General features: G+C 47.4%; 1 protein-coding gene across 1 annotated transcript in view; it reads right to left on the bottom strand.

Annotated features, from left to right (window-relative positions):
* Window positions 1-1,522: 1,522 nt before the first annotated feature.
* Tceanc2 (transcription elongation factor A N-terminal and central domain containing 2) overlaps window positions 1,523-18,455 on the bottom strand; it is a 37,313-nt gene continuing 20,380 nt past the window's right edge. The window contains exons 3-4 of the mRNA XM_032900979.1: window positions 10,779-10,972; window positions 1,523-2,501 (exon numbers count right to left, since the gene is read on the bottom strand). Coding sequence (XP_032756870.1) covers window positions 2,313-2,501; window positions 10,779-10,972 — 383 coding nt within the window. The 3' untranslated portion in view covers window positions 1,523-2,312. The remainder of the gene's footprint in view (window positions 2,502-10,778; window positions 10,973-18,455) is intronic.

The raw sequence follows: 18,455 nt of genomic DNA, 5'->3' as shown, positions 1-18,455 counted from the left end.
GAACAAGGAGAGGCTCTCTGTTCTGTGGCACTGGGGGATCTAACAAACTCAGGGCCTTGAACAAGCTAGGCAAACGCTCTCCCATGAGCTATGGCCTCGGAACTAGACCAGGTTAAAGTGCTACGGAATATTTGAAAGGAAGAGAAATTGTACTCATGGCTATCTGTGGAGCAATGGACCGTGCCAGGAAACTTGGTAAGGCTGAGTGGCTTCGGAAGTTCCGGCACCTCATACCAGAGGATGGTAGGTGCTTTAACTGTTCCTGACCAGGCCCCTGTCAGGTGACCACAGCACCCCATGGAGAGAGTCGGGTCACACAGGTGCAGGTGAGGCGTCCCTAACATCCCAGACCCAGCCAATAGGAAACACTGCTGTCAGACCCCAACCTACCCCTAAAATGTACATAAGACCCTGTGTACATAAGACCCTGTGTACATAAGACCCTATGTACATAAGACCCTGTGTACATAAGACCCTGTGTACATAAGACCCTATGCGGAAGGAATAAAGGTGTGAGAATGGCTCCATCGAGGACCATCTGAGAGCTTCTGTCATGTAAGCGCTGTGACACTCTCTGAAGAAGAGAGCTCTGCTGAAGATTTCACCTCCAGAAGCTGCCTGGGCCCATTGAGGTCACTTCCCACCCAACTCGGTGGCCCCCCACATGGCCACCCCCACCTCCCCACCTGTTCTGCTCATAGTTTCATTTGGACTCCAGAGTAACTGCAGTCCCCCTCCCTGTTTGAGCAGCTTCCCCCACCGCACCCCCCTGGGTAGCAGGTGCACATTCCCATCTGAGCAAGAGAAACGGGCAGGGCAGAAGAACTACAAGCCCCAAATCCCCACACCTCTCATCTCAGACCAAGAACCATTTGCAAGGGGGGCCTTGCATCCTTGCTTTGCAAGCGATCCCTTCCTTGGAACACTCTTCTCCCTCTCTGCCTCTGGGAGTATGAGGTGCCGGAACTTCCAAAGCCACTCAACCTTACCACGTTTACAGCCTTCCTCGGGTCTTGTCATCTTTTGCAGATTCTGTGTATGTTTGTGTGTATGTGTGTGTGTGTGTGTGTGTGTGTGTGTGTGTGTGTGTGTGTGTGTGTGTGTTTGTGTGTGTGTTTTGAGACAGGATCTCACTACACAGCACTGGCTAAGTTGGAATTCACTATGTAGACCAGGCTGGCCTGAACTCACAGGGATCCACCTGCCTCTGCTTCTGAACGGCTAGGATAAAAGAAAGGTGTGCGCTACCAACCTGGCCTCCCTCCAATTCTCAACCCACCATGAACTTTACCAACTGCACCTTCTAACCCATTTACTCTGTCCACTATGCCCCTCTTCCTGCTCCAAGCTCCCCCAACAGAGTCTTGTTACACAGCTCCAACTGGCTTGGTACTCACTCCATAGCCCAAACTGGCCTCAAACTCACAGCAATCCTTCTGCCTCAGACGCCTGAGTGCTGAGACTACAGGCAGGAGCCGTCATACTCGGTTCTGTAGGATGCTTCAAGGAGGAAGCTACATTCTTGATTTGGTATATCTCAGTTTATTATTACTTTTTAAAGAGCAAGAGCATTTACATAATCACCCAAGCGGGCACGTATAGATGTATTTCATTGAAAATCTTCACGTATGCATTTTTTTCTTACTGCAGTAAGTCACTGCAAGAGAAATTTCATTATGCATCTTCAACAGAGCCCGTATTCAAATGAACCCTGAGGTGCAGGGAAGCTTCAGGCCAGCTCCTCATTAGAAGCCTCAGCATGGGGGCTCAGGAGCCCATCCCCGAAGGTCTTCCAGGGAGAGCTGAAAGGCTCAGATAAGTGAGCGAAGGCAAGCAGGGCTGGTCGCGGGCTCCAGTGGGCTCACCCCTGGGGTAGAGCAAAGAGAGCAGGCAGGGGAGTTCTGAGAGGCATCCGAGCTGTCTAAACTCAGGGGGATGGAACCGAGTGAGGAGCAGCGGTAATTGAGTTTCAGTTACCTGCAGGGTGGCGAAATAAAGTGGTAACTTCATCTGCCTGACATGGGGGAGTTTAGAGGTGTCCTTGGCAAGCTCACAGTGAAACCTGTCACCCTTCCATTGTGTTGGGTGATGGCAACTGGATGGCGCTTCCTAGTGACAGCCCTGTTCGACCCGTCAGGCAGTGCCAGCGCGAGGCAGCTAATGAAGCCGCTCCCACAGGCTCCCAGGGCTCCCCACGCTCCGTCTGAAGGAACGGCACCGTGGGAATATCTAGCACAGCCAACATCCGCATCACCCAAACTCAAAAGAGTCTTTGAATGGTGAGCGGGGCCCAACGCTGGGCCGTCCTCGGGTCACTTTTTGTGGGTCTGTACAAACGTGCCGACCGGCAGCGTCCCGCTCTTCACCTGCTCCCGGATCTCAGCTCGGTGCTTTAATGTGAAGACCAGAGCGCGCACCGTCCTCCGGTAGGGCCTGTTAATGAGCCGCGAGCAGAGATGAAACGTTTCCCGTTCAATATTTTCAACCAGTAGGTGATCCATCTGAAAAACAGCAAAATTATCAAATTAGGGCCTTGAGTTGCATAAGGATTAAAAGCAAGAGAGGCTGGCGCACTCTGCTCTGGGGCCTCCATTAATCAACTGAAATTCAAGGACATCTACTTCCTGTCACAGGAGAAACAGGAAGAGCAAATTAATTCCACCCTGGCAATTAAGGAACAAGGCCATGTGCTTTGTGACAGGGACCTCATTCACAACCCCTGCCGGGTGGTAATATTTGCCATTATAACAGGAAACCGGCCTGAACTAAGCAAACGGCACCAGGCCCCGTGCTTCACCAACCAGGAAGTGGGGTTCAAGGATAATAAATCAGAGTAACGATGCCTACTTCTTTGTTTTAATCGTGCCTTTTAACTTTAACATTTTAGAAATGCTGGTCTGGATCCTGAGACGCTTAATATTCGTAACTGATTATCAGATGTTTTACATCCGAGGAGGAGTTTCACAACTCAAGAGGCAGACAGAGCCTGACTAGAGTTCATGCGGCTTCCCATCAGCAGAGACACTGCTGGGCGGCTGAGTCTGGATGGCGAGGCCAACTGGACAGGATCTGTAGCAGTGCTGGGTGATCTGCCTCAGGTCCAGGCCAGCCGGAGGTCACAGGTCTAATCAAGGCCAGCCTCTGTGGCTGGTCAGGGACTCCCAGCCAAACCCACTTTTTCAGGCCCACCTCCTAGTAGCAAAGGCCACCTTTCCCTAGGAATCACTCTGTGCTGGCTGGCTTATGTCAGTTTAACACAAGGTAGTCATCTGAAAGGAGAGAACTGTCAGAAAATGCCTGTGTAAGATCAGGCTGCAGGCAAGTCTGTATGCCCCCCCTCCCTTTCTCACTCCTTCCTTCTTTATTGTTTTTTCTAGACAGGGTTTCTCTGTGTAGCCCTGGCAGTCCTGGAACTCACTCTGTAGACCAGGCTTGAACTCAGATCTGCCTGCTTCTGTCTCTGCCTCTGCCTCCCAAGTGCTGGGATTAAAGGCATGTGCCACCACACCTGGCTGTAGGGCATTTTCTTATTTTGTGCCAAGGCCCAGCCTACTGTGGGTAGTACCACCCTGGGCTGGTGGTCTTCTGTTCTATAAGAAAGCAGGGTGAGCAAGCCAGGGGAGGTAAGCGGTAAGCAGCACCCTCCATGGCCTCCAGGTTCCTGCCCTGCTTGAGTCCCTGCCTTGGCTTCCCTCAGTGGACAGTGATTCAGGATATATAAGCCAAAGAAACCCTTTCCTCCTCCCCAAGTTGCTTTTGGTCACAGTGTTTTATCGCAGGAACAGTGACCCTGAGTAAGACTGTGCTGGTATGTCACTCCATCACACACACACACACACACACACACACACACACACACACACACAACCTTAGTGCAAAAGACTGAGAGTTCTTTAGGCTGCAACGCCCTCCTCAGTGTTCCTTGATCACTGTCATAATACACTGCAGTTCCCCTGGTAATAAATTCTTCAAAACAGGAACGCTATTATTTACTTATTTACTGGTTGACCAGTGCTGGAAACTGAACTGGGGACCTTACACATGCTGGGCATATGCTCGAGCACTGAGCGATATTCACAGCCCAGACAATTTTTACTTCTCACTTCCTCTTCAACCCTTCTTAGGGTTTAGTGTGGGCCACTAAACCGGGCTTGGTAAGGGTTTCTATTGCTGTGCAAACACCATGACCAAAGCAACTTGGGGAGGAAAGGGTTTATTTGGCCTCTACTTCCACATCACTGATCATCATTGAAGGAAGTCAGGCACCTGGAGGCAGAAGCTGATGCCCAGACCATGAAGGAGTGCTGTTTACTGGCTGGCACGGCCTTCTTTCTTACATCACCTAGGATGACAAGCCCCGGAGGTGGTACCACCTACAGTGGACAGGACCCCCCCACGTCAATCGCTAATTAAGAGGATGCTCTACAAGCTTGCCTGTAGGGGAACGTGATGGTGGCATTTTAGCCAGCACAGGTATGCACTATACTATGTAAAACACAAAGATCAAGCAGGGAACGGTTCACATCTCTAATCTCAGCACTCAGGAGGCTGAGGCTGGAGGGCTGCGAGTTAAGGAGGCTGCGTTGGGGAGACTGCAAGTTTGAAATCATCCCGGGTAAAACAGAAGAATGTGCTTATCTAAAATCAAAACGAACCAAACAAATAAAAGCATAAATATATAAGGTCAGGCATGGTGGCACAAATCTTTGATTTCAGCACTTGGGAGACAGAGACAGGCAGATCTCTGAGTTTGAGGATAGCCTGGTCTACAGAGCAAATTCTAAGCCAGCCAGGGCGATATAGTGACATCCTGTCTCAAAAACAAAATAAATATATGGAAATGTACTATGGGCCTGGAAGGATGGCTCAGCAGTTAAGAACACTTGCTGTTCTTGCAAAGGGCATGGCTCCAATTTCCAGCCTCTGAACTCACATGGTGCACATGCATGCACTCGGGCATATACATATAAACAAACAAACAAACAAACAAACAAACAGAACTTGGAAAGAGAGAGAAAGGCAGGGTAAAACAAAAGAAAAGGAAAAAAAAAACTTCCTTAAGGACTCACAAAAGAGAGTAAGAATAAGAGAGAGAAGGAAGATCCAAGAGTAGGCACTAGCTCAGGCTGGCCCACAGACTGGCTCAGGCTGGTCCAGACTGGCTCAGGCTGGCAGACACGGCTGTCTTGGGCTTCACGCTTCCCAGGCCACGGCTGGAGTATACACACTTTGTGCCACAGTTCTTTGGAACCCAACTTCCTCAGGCTCATCAGGGCTCCCTGAGGAGAAGGCACTGGACTTGCCTGAGGAAACCCTGTGTCCAAACTACTTTAGCAAGGTTGTAATGGCAGCCACTCCGTGGCCCTGGGCCTGCAGCATTTGCCAGACAGGTTCTTACCTTGGGGTGAAGTTCATTAGTTACCAAATGCTAAGATTTACTTAGTTTAATGTGCAAGGAAGCCTTTTTAAAGGGGGGAGGTTATCAAAGGAAGAGGGTATGTTTCTGTTTATACAAGTCACAGCCTTGGAAATGAAGTAAAAATACCAAAATAAAAAAAAAAATCAGAGAACTTTGACATTCAGAGAGCTGGACACACACACACACACACACACACACACACACACACACACACACACACACACACACACACACACCATTCAATAGTCACTGCTCTCTCAGGTCTGATCTGGGGCACAGTGCATAAGACCCCACTCTTCACCTCTGGACACTCACAGCATAGAAAGACATGGCATGTTACCAGGCATCATGGTGACATGACGGTGACACACACCTTTAATCCCAGCACTCAGGAGGCAGATGCAGGCAGATCTCTGAGTTTGAGGCCAGCCTGGTCTACAGAGTGAGTTCCAAGATAGCCAAGGATACATAGTGAAATCCTGTCTAAAAAAGCTACCATCACCTCCACCATCAGAGAGAGAGAGAGAGAGAGAGAGAGAGAGAGAGAACGAGCAAGTGCCAGGCATAGTGGTGCATATCCTAACTCTTAGGAGTCCAAGGCAGGACAAGCTAGTCAAGACTAGCCTGAGCCCTATGGAAAGATTATGTCAAAATATCAGCAAACAAAACAAACCACAGACCCGGGGCAGCACAGCACGTGCTGTTCAGGGGTGATGGAAAACAGAAACATCTAATAGTTCACATGCTCCTTGCTAAATGTAGGCCAATCAGGGTAAAGAAATAAAGAGAAATATGTGTGCCACATATAAAACCCTCTTGTATAGATTTACTGCATGAAATGAAAGATACTTTTGACTGATGCAAACCTGTTCAAGGTTGACCCTATTCCAGCAGGTCCTAACCTGACGCTTTAGGTGACAGGTGGGTGAATGATTCAGAGTCTTTCTGGGACCTCAAGACGAAGGGATTTTTCTGTGAGGTGTATCTGCTGAATGGGAATGGGAATGGGAACAAGAGACCCCCCCATCACCCTCCCAAACCTGAGGCAGTTACTGTGTGTAGTCACCAGATCCTGTCTTCATAACAGAGATCATGGTCTCTTGCTGGTTGGTTCTTTGTCAACTTGACACAAGCTAGAGTCATCCAGGACGAGGGAGCCTCAGCCGAGGGAATGCCTCCACCACTCTCTCCCCATTCCACACACTCTCTACCCACAACTCGAGCTCCCTTGTAACACCCCCAAACCCCAATCCCAGTCTAGAAAGGAGATGGCACCTAGCACCGATAACCAAGGGGCGATACAGCCAAGTGTGGTCACCCCCTAATCTTGTCAGGATGGAGAAGCTGATGTGCTGCCATTATCTATCTACTGGTGCCTGTAGGTAGAGCATGTATTGGTCAGCTGTCCAATCTGGACCAACTGGCTAGAACTGGGGGAACATATACACAGCAAGCCGTGTATCAGAGGAGTGGGCTTGGCAAGACATGGAGCCACTATCAGTTACCGTGTCCGTGAACTCTCTTGACGCTACCCTCACACTGAGGGTGTTTATTCCCCAGCAGACAGGACCTCTGGGCTGACCTCAAATACAAGACTCACTTCCTAATTTTCTGTGTTTGACAAATACCTGTTGAGTGAATATCGTTTCTCCCCGTTCACACCTCCCTCTTCTCCTCTACTTCTAATAGTATCAGTCCCATAGCAGATAAAATGTAAATTAGAGCTCCATTTTGTTTTCCAGTTCATAAAATTCTACCCCTCTTTTAACAGCGAGCTCACCTGACATCTCTTTCATGAAACCTCGAATTCCCAGATCACACTGCGTGTGTGCAAACCAACTGTTCCCAGGGATCACTCGTTCTGTAAGCCCTGTAGTTCTATTAGTCACTCACAGGCACTGGCCAGGGGACAGGGAGCTTTTAGGGACAGGGAGGCAATTCTTCAGGCTTGTATGACACCCCCACCCCCACCCCGGCACCTAGCAGATCCCATATTTGCTGAACTGTATACTCACTGGGGGCAAGATTTAGCACGAATGGATTTGTACTCACTTCCCCACACTTCTTTTTGACCACTGGATAAATTTGTGAGTGAGCTGGTCAAAGCCAGGGGCACAGTCTGAATCCATGATTCCATTAAACAAAGAAAAAACCCGCTAACAGTCCTGCGTGAGATATACCCCTGAGCTGGACCTCATTAGCACCGTCTGCGACCAACCGGGCCACCAACCAGTGTCCCAACTCTTAATGATATGGCTCACTTTAGAATCAGGCTCATTTTTTTAAATGACATAATAGGAAAATGATCCCAGGCCGTGCGTGAGGTAGGAAGGAGCGTGGATAATGAGGAAAGGGAAGTAAGAGAATGACACTCAGGGGTGCTCATGTGAGGAGAGATTAAAGGATAGGGAAGAACAAAGAACCTGGAAGGGAGAGGGGAAAGGGAATGGGGCCCGGGCCTCGGCAACAGCGCCGTATTCATCTGGTCCATTATCCCAGGAACAAGGAAGGAATCCATGAACATGGAAAGCAAATCTGCAGCGTAATAAAGAGAGAACCTATGGGGTGTGCATTTGTCACACATGACTTCCCCCGTTGAAGCATGAGCTGAAACAGATACACGGGAGACTTGGGATTTGCAAAAACACATGCTAGGATAAGTGGAAAAAGTTTGTCACTGGGCCGGGAAGTTAGGTTTACTACTGCGTGGAGAGGCACGCTTACAAAGCCCTGATGTCTGAGGTAGATGCGATCAGGATTAGGTGGGTCACGGGCTGACGGCAATGAGGAAATGACGGGTGCGGAGGTTAGCCTATGTAACTACGTAAAGGACTTGTGATAATCTTGTGGACATACCAAACCAACAAAACAACCATCAAAGCTGCTTATGCAAGGCAGGCAGGGTGTTTGTTTTTCTTTTTTGAGCAAAGAAGAGGCATCCTTTTTTGAGTAAGTTGCATACTTCAGATTTTTGAAATTTACTCCTTGGGAACAAACCCATTCAGCTGTACTGAACCTGATACTCTTTCCAATTACGGTGGAAAGCACTAACGAATGTATCACTTTTTAAACTTCGCTCTGCAACACTTGAGCGCTTACCACTTGATGTGCCATTTAAAGGATAATTAATGGATAAACTAAAAGGATAATTATTATGGAGTTTAATATAGCAGGCAAACTGCTCATTAATCCTTACAAGCATGGCTTCGTTATTATCATTTACGTAAAAAGATACCACAGGGAACTGGTATTTACCACCACATTAACTACGTATTATAGACCGCACTGTACGTTTCGGCAGTAATCCGGGTTTATTTAAAAAATGAGCTTTATTTAAAATATCGAGTCTGTTGGCTAATCGATACTCTAGAAAATGACTTACATTTCACACTTTCTGTCGTCATTATTCACATCAAAGTTTCCACTAGGAAAAGTTATTTTACAGCCTAGTGAGTCCCTGCCCATCAGATAGACAGTAAAGCTCACAGACATGAGAATAAAGATGCATAGAGCAGGACAGAGAGGGTGACAGTAATTGAGACTGAGCAAGGTTCACGGGACAACACAAATATAAATAATTATGTCAATTTTCTGGGATGTGATTTAAATAATCAATAAAAATATCTTATGGGACATTTGGCAAATAATTTGCCCTAAATAAATCTTGGCTAACCACAGCTTGTCTGACATTTCATTAAAAAAACTATAATAATTCACCATAAAAGAAAACACCAAAATGTTAGCAACATTATCTCTAGGTGGCAGGCTCAATGGTGACTGGTTTTCCCCTCTCTGTATCTTTTTCATTTGGGATTTTAAGTTTTCATTTAAAAGAAAGCCCACGTCTTTCTTTAAAAGTGTAAGCAATGCACTGTGTGTCCGTTTGCTTTCTTCTGTGGGTAAATACTTGGGACAGAGGAAGTGCAGTGGCAGATGTGGCGTGTAAGCTAGGCTCTGAGTGCCCTCCTTTAAAGGTTTTGTTGTCATTTCTTCAAGGAGGGGGCGTGCATAACGTGTGTGTGCACTCGTGGTTCACTTGGATGCCAAGGTCAGGGAACAACCTTGGGGGCCAGGTCTCTCCTTCCCCCTCTAGATGTTTCTGGAATCAAGGTGCCAGGCTTGCATGGCCAGTGCTGTCACCCAGGGAGCCACCTTGCCAGCCCCAAACTCCTGTGTTTGCAAGTTATTCTTTAAGGATATTTCAATAAGGAGAAATTACAACAGGAAAAATATGGATAAAAAAATGTTGTGTTTTCACGACACTAGCTTCTTTATTTTTTTGAGACAGTCTCCATATGTAGTCCAAGCTGACCTGGAACTCACTATGTACCCCAGGCTGGCTTTGAACCTACAGATCTGCGTGTGCCTTTACTTCCCCAGTGCTGGGATCAAAGGTGTGTGCCATCCACATCTGGTTCATGATTAATATTATTAATAATGAGCAAAATTCTGTCCAGCACGTATATGGCAAACTAATCACCTGGGCTTCTAGCTGCCAGGGTACAGGGAATATGCCTATGGCGTTGATTCTATGTCACGGATCTGGAGGTACAGGTCTTGACAAATAATGAGGGAACAGTCCTTTTTATTGCCACTGATATTTTACAACATTTCAAAAATTTTATTTCAATGGGAGAAAAAAGAATTGAAATGGAAAGAAACCAACATTCATTAAATGACTTTTTGTTTTAAGACAAGGTTTCTCTGTGTAGCCTTGGCTATCCTGGAATTTGCTCTGTAGACCAGGCTGGCCTCAAACTCAAAGAGATCTTCATGCCTCTGCCTCCCAGTGCCCCACCACCTTCTGACCATCAAATGACTTCTCAGGCAGAACTGACGATATTCTTATATAAACTGTTCATTTAAGTTTCCCAGGAACTTAGGTGATGGGATCCCGAGTCTCCTTTCACAGGTAAACATGGGCGTCAGCAATGTTGAGGAATGTCCCTGAGGTACACAACAGAGACCTGAACTGGAGCCTGGTTCTTGGTAGTTCGAAAGCCAACACGCAACACTGTTTCCCCAAATGCTTATTAATCCAGAATCCTTAATAACCTATGAGTTTATGTATGTGCATGTGTGGCTCTGGGTATGTATGTGCCTGTGCATTGTGAGTACCTAGAAGGCCAGAAGAGGGAGTCAGGGCCCTGGAGCTGTGGTGGTTCTGAGATACCCAGTAGGGGGCTGGGAACCAAACTTGGGTCCACTGCAAGAGCATCAAGTGGTGCCCTTAACTGCCGAGACATCTCCAGTCCTGAGGATTATCACAGACTGGGCCTGGTGATGGCCAGAGCCCATCCTGGGAACACAGGCTCATTCAGTGAGGAGCCCCTCAGCCACAGCTCAAGCAGGACCTTACCTTCAATTCCAGGGCTTCTGAAAGTAATTTCTGGGCATTTTTTCTAAATGACTCAGTTTTTGGATCACTGCGGACTTCAATAGAGGGTCTGTCCAGATGGTTTTCAATGAAAGTTCTCCACTCAGTGTAAACCTCTTTGGCAAGGCCCGCCACCTCTGGGTCCGAGTGCCTGCGCACCTTGTTCACCGCATGACCTAGAACAGGAGAGAATCAAAATGCAGTTCTGTCTTCTGGAAATACAGTGTTGCAGGATCCTTGATCACACTCTGATCCCGAGATTGTGTCATTTACTAGAAAACCTGTGTTTAGTTGTAGTGAGGCTCAGCCTTAGCATACACCTTTAATCCAAGAGCTTTCTGCTTTAATATTGTAAAAAGGATTAAATAAAGTCAACCATGGGTCAAGAGGCGGAGACCAGTTGACAGGAAGTGAACAGAGGACTGTTAAGAAAAAACCGGAAGTAAGAGGGAGTCAGGAAGATGGATAGAGGTGCACAGGAGTAGAAGGGAAGGACATCGGTCTGAAGAGATTGTGTGAACCGGGCACGAGAGAGGGATTCCTTCTGGGATGCTGGCTGAGGAGGAAGGTCAGCTGAGTGCTTTCTCTGCCTTAGCTCAGGCAGGCTTTCACCACTCCATCTGGCTCTTGAGTCTTCATTGATAAAATGGAACAACTGAGGTTTGTACAGGGCTCGACATACTGCTGTGTGGCCCTGAGGAGCACCCATACATTCGAAGATGCAGATGTCTGTGCAAGCAAGGTCCATTTCATGGGAGTGAAATGAGACAACCCCCCGGGACTGAATTGGCCAATGTAGAGGTCAGAAAGTAAACTCAGAAGGAGCAAAGGAGGCAAGCACGGTCGCCCACACTTTTAGTCCCAGCACCCAGGAGGCAGAGACCAAGGCAGCAGATCTTGATGAGTTCAAGGCCAGCCTGGTCTGCAATAGGGAGCTTCAGGCCAGTCAAGATTTGTGATTCCCTGTCTCAAACAACAACAAAAGGGGAAGGCTCCAGAATTGCAGTAAAAGAGAATGAATTAAACATTTATCTTTTTTGGAATCTTAATATATTTTAAGTAAAAAAATTAGTCCTATTTATTGAAAGAATATTCTTGGTGGGTGTGGGTGTTGTATGCATGTTTCTGTAGGTAGCTGATTGTGTGAGTGTGCACGAAGGCTAGAGGTTGATGTCAGGATACCTTCTCAATTGTGTCTCCATTTTATCATTATTAATTAATATATTTGTTACATGTTTGAGAGTTTGTTTATGTTCATATGTGTCTATGTCTACCATGTGTACACATGAAGGTCAGGAGAAGAAATCAGAGTCTTTGGAACAGGAGTTAGAGGCTGTGAGCTACCCTGTGGGTACTGGGAACCAAACTCAGCTCCCTGCAAGGAGAGGTCCTCTTTGCACTGAACCTTCTCTCCAGTCCCTGTCTCCTTATTTTTGGAGACAGGATCTGTTAAGCTGACTGCTTCAGTAAGCCTGTCTATCCAACAAGTCCTGGGGAATCCTCCTGTCTCTACCCTCACCTGGCTGTATGAGTTCTGGTGACTGAGGCATAGATCTTCTTCATGCTTGCATAGAAACGCTTCACCAATCAAGCCACCACCCCCATCCCCATCCCAACCAGACCCTAAAAGAACATTTTTTTATTCAACTAGTATGAATGGATTCACAGAAAACATTTGTAGGCCCTGATAAACGATGCAGTCAGAAAGCAACTACTGGTACAAGGAAATGCTGACGGGGACTTGGTGGGGTGTACTGCCATCGCCTGTATCCTGAGACAGACCCCTATGAGAGGGACTGAGACAAACGACCTGACAGCTCTGCCTATGACTAGTTCTCCTCCCTCCCTCCCTAGTTCTCCGCAGAGAGAAATAGGAGCTGCAATCCACCTGCCATTCAAAGCTAACTCCCTGGCTCTAGGGAACCTGTTCGAGAGGAAGAAGCAAACTCATTCAGGGTCGCTTCAAGCCCATGGCACTGTTCACAAAAGGACAGCTTCGGACTCTGAGTCCTGGTTACCAAGTGGATGTGTGATCTAAATCCTGGAGAGAGCCACATAAAGGGCATTTTGAAATAAACAAGAGTATGGGTATGCACTAAGTATTCAATTATACCAGGGAGTTGTTAATTTGGTCATGCATGAAAACCATCTTTTGACTGACTACAAAACTATGTAGGTATTGCAGAAATGCACCCTGATGCCGTGTGCTGGAGCTGTGGTGTCTGCTGAGCTCAGGAGCCCCTAGCCTTTTCCATCACAGCAGCTAGGGCAACTGGGCTGCTCCTTGGTATTTCTTCTGTGAGACTGATACTACCTCGAGGGACACTACCCACGGTGCCAAGTCTCCTCATTTGTCTTCTTAATTCTTTGACGTTTATTTATTGTGCTTAGTGTGTCTATTTGCTGATGTGTTAGTGTGGGTGTAGGGTCTTTGGTTTGCATACCATGGCGCACATCCGGAGGTCTGAGGACAATCTGTGGGAGTTGGCTCTCTCCCTCCACCATGTGGGTCTCAGAGTAGGCTTGGTGACAAGAGCCTGTATTTTCTGAGCTATCTCTCTACCCTGTATTTTCTCTTTTAAAGAATTTTCCCCCTAAAACATAAGTTTGATTACTTCACTCTTCTATTTAAACCCTTAAGCCCTACAGCCAAACTCTTTTGCAGGGGTCCCTTCACAATCTGCCACCCTTCCCCCCACTCTCTAGCTTCATTTCTAGCTACCGTCTTCCGGTCATCCTACACCAGCTGCTCGTAAGCTCCTAAAATGCTTGAATAAATTTTCTAGTCTGTTTACTTTGGAGCACACATCCGTATAAGCATTTCTGCTGCCTGGAATGCTCCCATCCCTCTTCAGCTGGCTAGCTTTCAGCTTTTAAGACTCATTCAGGACCCCTCCTCCAGGAAGTCTTCCTTAGTTACCATGGCTTTACTGGCACCCCACCCTACACCTTATGATCCTGATGATCACTAGTGTACGCCGTACTTATCTGCCAGTCAACTCTTGCTCAGAGCCTCTTCTTCAGGTCTCCATGGTGAGCACAGGAGCAAGAGCAGGCGGCTGAGACCCACAGGGACAGACGCACGTATTTAACTAAAGCACGTAAGAGATGACCTGAGTAAAGTGGAATATATCACATGGAAGGCTGGAAAGAGACACAAACTCCAGCAGAGAAACTGATTTGCAAACTGTGGATGGCAACGGGAGGTTGTGAGGTTAATACTCAGGATTGATGGCAGGACACCAAAAGCTCAGATTCTTGGTTACATCTCAAGTTTGAGAACAGCCTGTGCTACATGAGACCTTATTTAAAAAGAAGGGGAGGAGGAGGAGAGAGAGGGAGGAGGAGGAGGAGAAGAAGGAGGAGGAGGAGAAGGAGGAGGAGGAGGAGAAGAAAGAGGAGGAGGAGGGAGGAGGGAGGAGAGAGAGGAAGATGAGGAGAAAGAGGAGGAGGAGGAGTATGAGTATGTATATTTAACAGGAGCTCAATTTAAAAAAAAAAAATCACAGCTGGTGGCACACACCTTTAATCTCAGAACTTGGGAGACAGAGGCAGTCGGGTCTGCTTTATGAAATGAGTTCCATGACATTCAGGACTGCACAGATAAACCTTGTCTCAAAAACAAACACTCCCCCCACCCCACCCCCACTCCCACACACAAAAGAAAGAAAAAAAGAAAGAAAAACTACAGTAGGTGACTTTTATTAGAACACAGATATTTCTAGACTAACTTTGGAACTCTGTTGCACAAGAGCCTAAAATCCTGCTTTTTACCCAAAGGGTTAATCTACTACAGATGCTTTCCAAAGTATCAGAAAGCATCATAAAGCAACATTACTTCAAGCTGCACAGACCAACAGTAAGACAAATGGATGGATCTAGGAAATAAAAGTAAGGCCCAGAAACACAAGTATTTAAGACTCTGGTACGAAGCTGGGTGTGGTGGCACAGGCCTGCAGGAGGCTGAAGCAGGATGGACGATCGATCGCTTAAGCCCACCGAGTTTGAGGTCAGCTTAGGTAACGGGAGATCCCATCTGAGAGGGAGATTTAAATGTACCAGGAGAGTCACTGAACGAAGGGAAGCAGGGATTTCAAATTGAGCCACAATCAGACCATCTCCCCAGGTAAGCCAAATGCGCAGCCCTAAACTGCTTGACTCACTCTTCTCTGTGCACTTGCCCAAAGGCCATTTGTACAAAGTTCTAGGCCAGACGCTAGCTAGTCATGCAGGGCTGGAAAGGAACTATCGTCACTCTTAAAGGGCTCTGTGCGATGAAGAGGAGATACCGGTGCACAGCGGTGAGCGCGACCTCCAGTCTAACCGTTGTTTATGAAGGTTCTCATCTGTCTTCCACCAGGAGACGAGCACCGCGCTCACTAGACACATCTGAAGGTGTTTTCCAGCCACCAAACGCTCAGGACAGCGCTTCTGAAGCACACATTACCTAAAAGCAGGCCCGCCCCCACCACACTCTCCTTTCTAGAGCTAGTCTCACGTCCTTGGGACTATTAACTCACAGACCATACTTTATGCTGTCACTCAGTATTGTAAATACTAAAAACACAAAGATGTGGCTAAGTGTGGACTCAGGGCGAGTACACGTGCTGAGAATTTTCCAGGCTATGATGTAGTTTCCAGCACCAAAACAAGAAATAGATAAGAATACAAAGAGAAAGACAACATTGTAATATTCAGGTACCTTAACGGAAGGCACTGTGAAAGCCACAGAGACTCTGCTTTATGGCCAGCCCTGGGGACAGAGGTGAAAAGTGACAGACAAGCCAGAGGTCAGCTTTCACTCACCCTGTCAAAGTGTGCAAAGAAAGCACATGAATAGAAACATTCCCTTAAGTGCTGTCTGAAATGGGTCAAAGCTAGGGACAACCTATGAGCTTCCCATCAAGGGTCCATTCCAATGGTGACAAGCACACAGTCCTACCAGCTGGAATAAGGACGCTGCACACACCAGCACACACCTGAACACACCTGTAACCCAGCATTCAGAGGGGGAGGCTGGCTGGGTACACAGTAAGGCCCGGTCTCAAAAAAAAAAAAAAAAAAAAAAAAAAAAATCACACTATAGAAAAACTAGAAACAAACAAACACAAAATGCAAATACTCAGATAGCTCTACACGGAGAACCATAGAAAGATAATCACTTCTCAAGTAAAGTTAAAACAGCAGAAGAGTATGTTCGGTGTGAGCCAATATTTACTTTAAAAATTACATATGTAGATACATGTAAACACCATATTTGTTTACACACAGAGAAAAAAAGTCTTAAAGGATTTACAACAAAATTATTACCAGAGGTGTCTTCCGAGCAGCAGGCCTCTGTCTTGGTAGTTCAGCTCGCACACCGAGAGGCTGCACAAACTGCCTTCACAGCACAGTGTGCGGAGCCGGGCCTGTCCCACCACATGGTCCTCACGGTATCTTCTGCTCTCCTAAGGCACACTGGTCTCCAGGTATGAGGGGAAGAAAGATGCAGTCTTTTGTGTAAAATCCAGGGGCCTTCTCTGTCCTGCCACTACTTAGCCTCTGTGGCACCAGACTCATGGCCTTCTTCCTTCTGAATCCTTCTTGGATCTGTTACATCCAGGGTCTGCTGCCTGCACGGTCTTTGACTCGCCCTTAATTACTTGAGGACCCTAGTCAGGACACTGTCCCCAGCTTCCTTCTCTACCCATCTCTCCCAGGTAATCTTACTCCTGTGGTCCAACCTCTGCCACAAAGCAGGTATCCTCCAAATATGTATCTTTAGGTTCCCCTGGGTGTGGGACCACATCTTCAGTGTCTTCCAGGACACCTCCTCATTCTGAGGTACCCCAAACTCAACATTACTGTCACACAGTAGTTCTCCCGTTCTCTCGCTCTAAGACACAGGTCCACACTGTAACACTTCTTACCGCCCTTCCCCTTCCTCTATCTACCTCCCCGCTCCTCCTGCCCCGACCTCTCCCTGGGTCTATTCAAACAGTTACATGCTTGCAATTAGGAGGAGAGCAGGTATTTAAATATCCTGGGCAGGGCTGGTGATGTGGCTCAGTGGAGGACCACTTGCTCAGCACGTGTAAGAACCTGGGCCATTTCTGTCCCTGAGCTGGTCCTTTCCGATTTATCTTTTACACTGAAGCCAGACTGCTGTTTTAAGGTAACTGGATGAGGATGGGGTGTGGCTCAGAGGTAAACACCTGCCTATTAAGAGGGAGAGAAAGACACTGAGAAAAGGGGGAAGGGTAGCACGAACGCTCTGGGTATCTGGGGCCACTCTGGACTAGCCCCTCCCCTGCCTGTGTCACCCTCTGCTGTCCCAACTCTTCCACAGAAATTAAAAATTGTATGTCTGCTTTGGGTCATGCTATCTGGCCTTGTCACATTTCTGAGTCTTAGCACACACAGCTCCTTCTACCTGGAATATTTGTTGTTGTTGTGTTAGAGATCAAACTAGGGTCCTTGCACTTTCTGGGCAAATGTTCTACCACAGACGAAATCCCCAGCCCTGCCTAGAATAATTAAACACAAACTCTCTGTTCTAAGTGGTCAGAAGCTTACTCTGAGTAGTATCATTCCCAGTCCTCAGCACAAGGCTGTCGCAAAAGAGATGTTTGCGGAATTGAGTCAAACTATTCTTGTTAGTTGTATGTTTTTGTTGTTTGAAACAGGGTTTCTTTGTGTGGCCCTAGCTGTCTTGGAATGTACGATGTGGACCAGGTTGCCCTCAAACTTATGCTCCAACCTGCTTCTGTCTCCTGAGTGCTAGGACTAAGGTGTATGCCACTGCGCCTGGCTCAAACAGTCCGCTTTAAACCGTATACTTGGCTTTCAAATGAGTTCTGTGCTAACACTCAGACACAGATGCAGGTGACTGAGGAAAGCACACACCCGCAAAAGCTCTGCTGTAACAGGAGGTTCAAAGGCGCTGAGGAGGTAACACTGTTGACTCTGCCTCCCCCACCTCAGAGGCTCTCCTACCCACCTCACCAGGCTGTTCTGATCAGTCCATTTACTTAACAATAAATTAAACAGCTCTAATGTGTCCTTTTATAAATGGTAAGCTGGAGCTCAGTACAGTTATTTGCCAAGGTTTCCCAGCGAGGGAGGGAGTCCTGAGAGCAGGATTTGTAACACACTGTGACTCTCACAGCCTATACTGTTCCATGATGAGTGCCTGGCACAGTGATCATTGAGGCGTCACTGAGATAATGCAGTGCACCCTCTTAGAAATCCCCAAGTAGAAAAGGACAGCCCCGAGAAACAGCTAAAGGCCAGAAGGCTTGACAATCGTGCCAGGGCAACGGAGTTCCTGCTTTTAGCCTTCGGGGGCTGGCATCTCCCATAGAGCTCCCACAGAGGCGAATGCTCAGGGCAGTACAGACGAGGACAAGCAGGTACCAGTCTAGGGAGGCAACTGAGGAAGAGCAGGGCTAGAAGCCCGGTGAGGGAAGGGGTACGACACTTGTTGACAAGAGGCAAGAATCTTATCACAAGAGATGGAGAAGGGCAATTTGGTTGGTCTGAGGCAGCAGTAGAGAGAGCTTGAGGGCCTAGTTTCTAGACAAATGTGGGCTGAACACATCTGAACACAGAGGGAGTATTAAGGTAGTAAGAAACTATTTTCGGGTGTTTCTCAGCGCTGTACAGGTAGGTCTCTTT

This window comes from Rattus rattus, chromosome 1 (genome assembly GCF_011064425.1).
Source record: "Rattus rattus isolate New Zealand chromosome 1, Rrattus_CSIRO_v1, whole genome shotgun sequence".
NCBI classification, from domain to species: Eukaryota; Metazoa; Chordata; class Mammalia; order Rodentia; family Muridae; genus Rattus; species Rattus rattus.
This window is presented reverse-complemented; position numbering and strand designations above follow the sequence as displayed.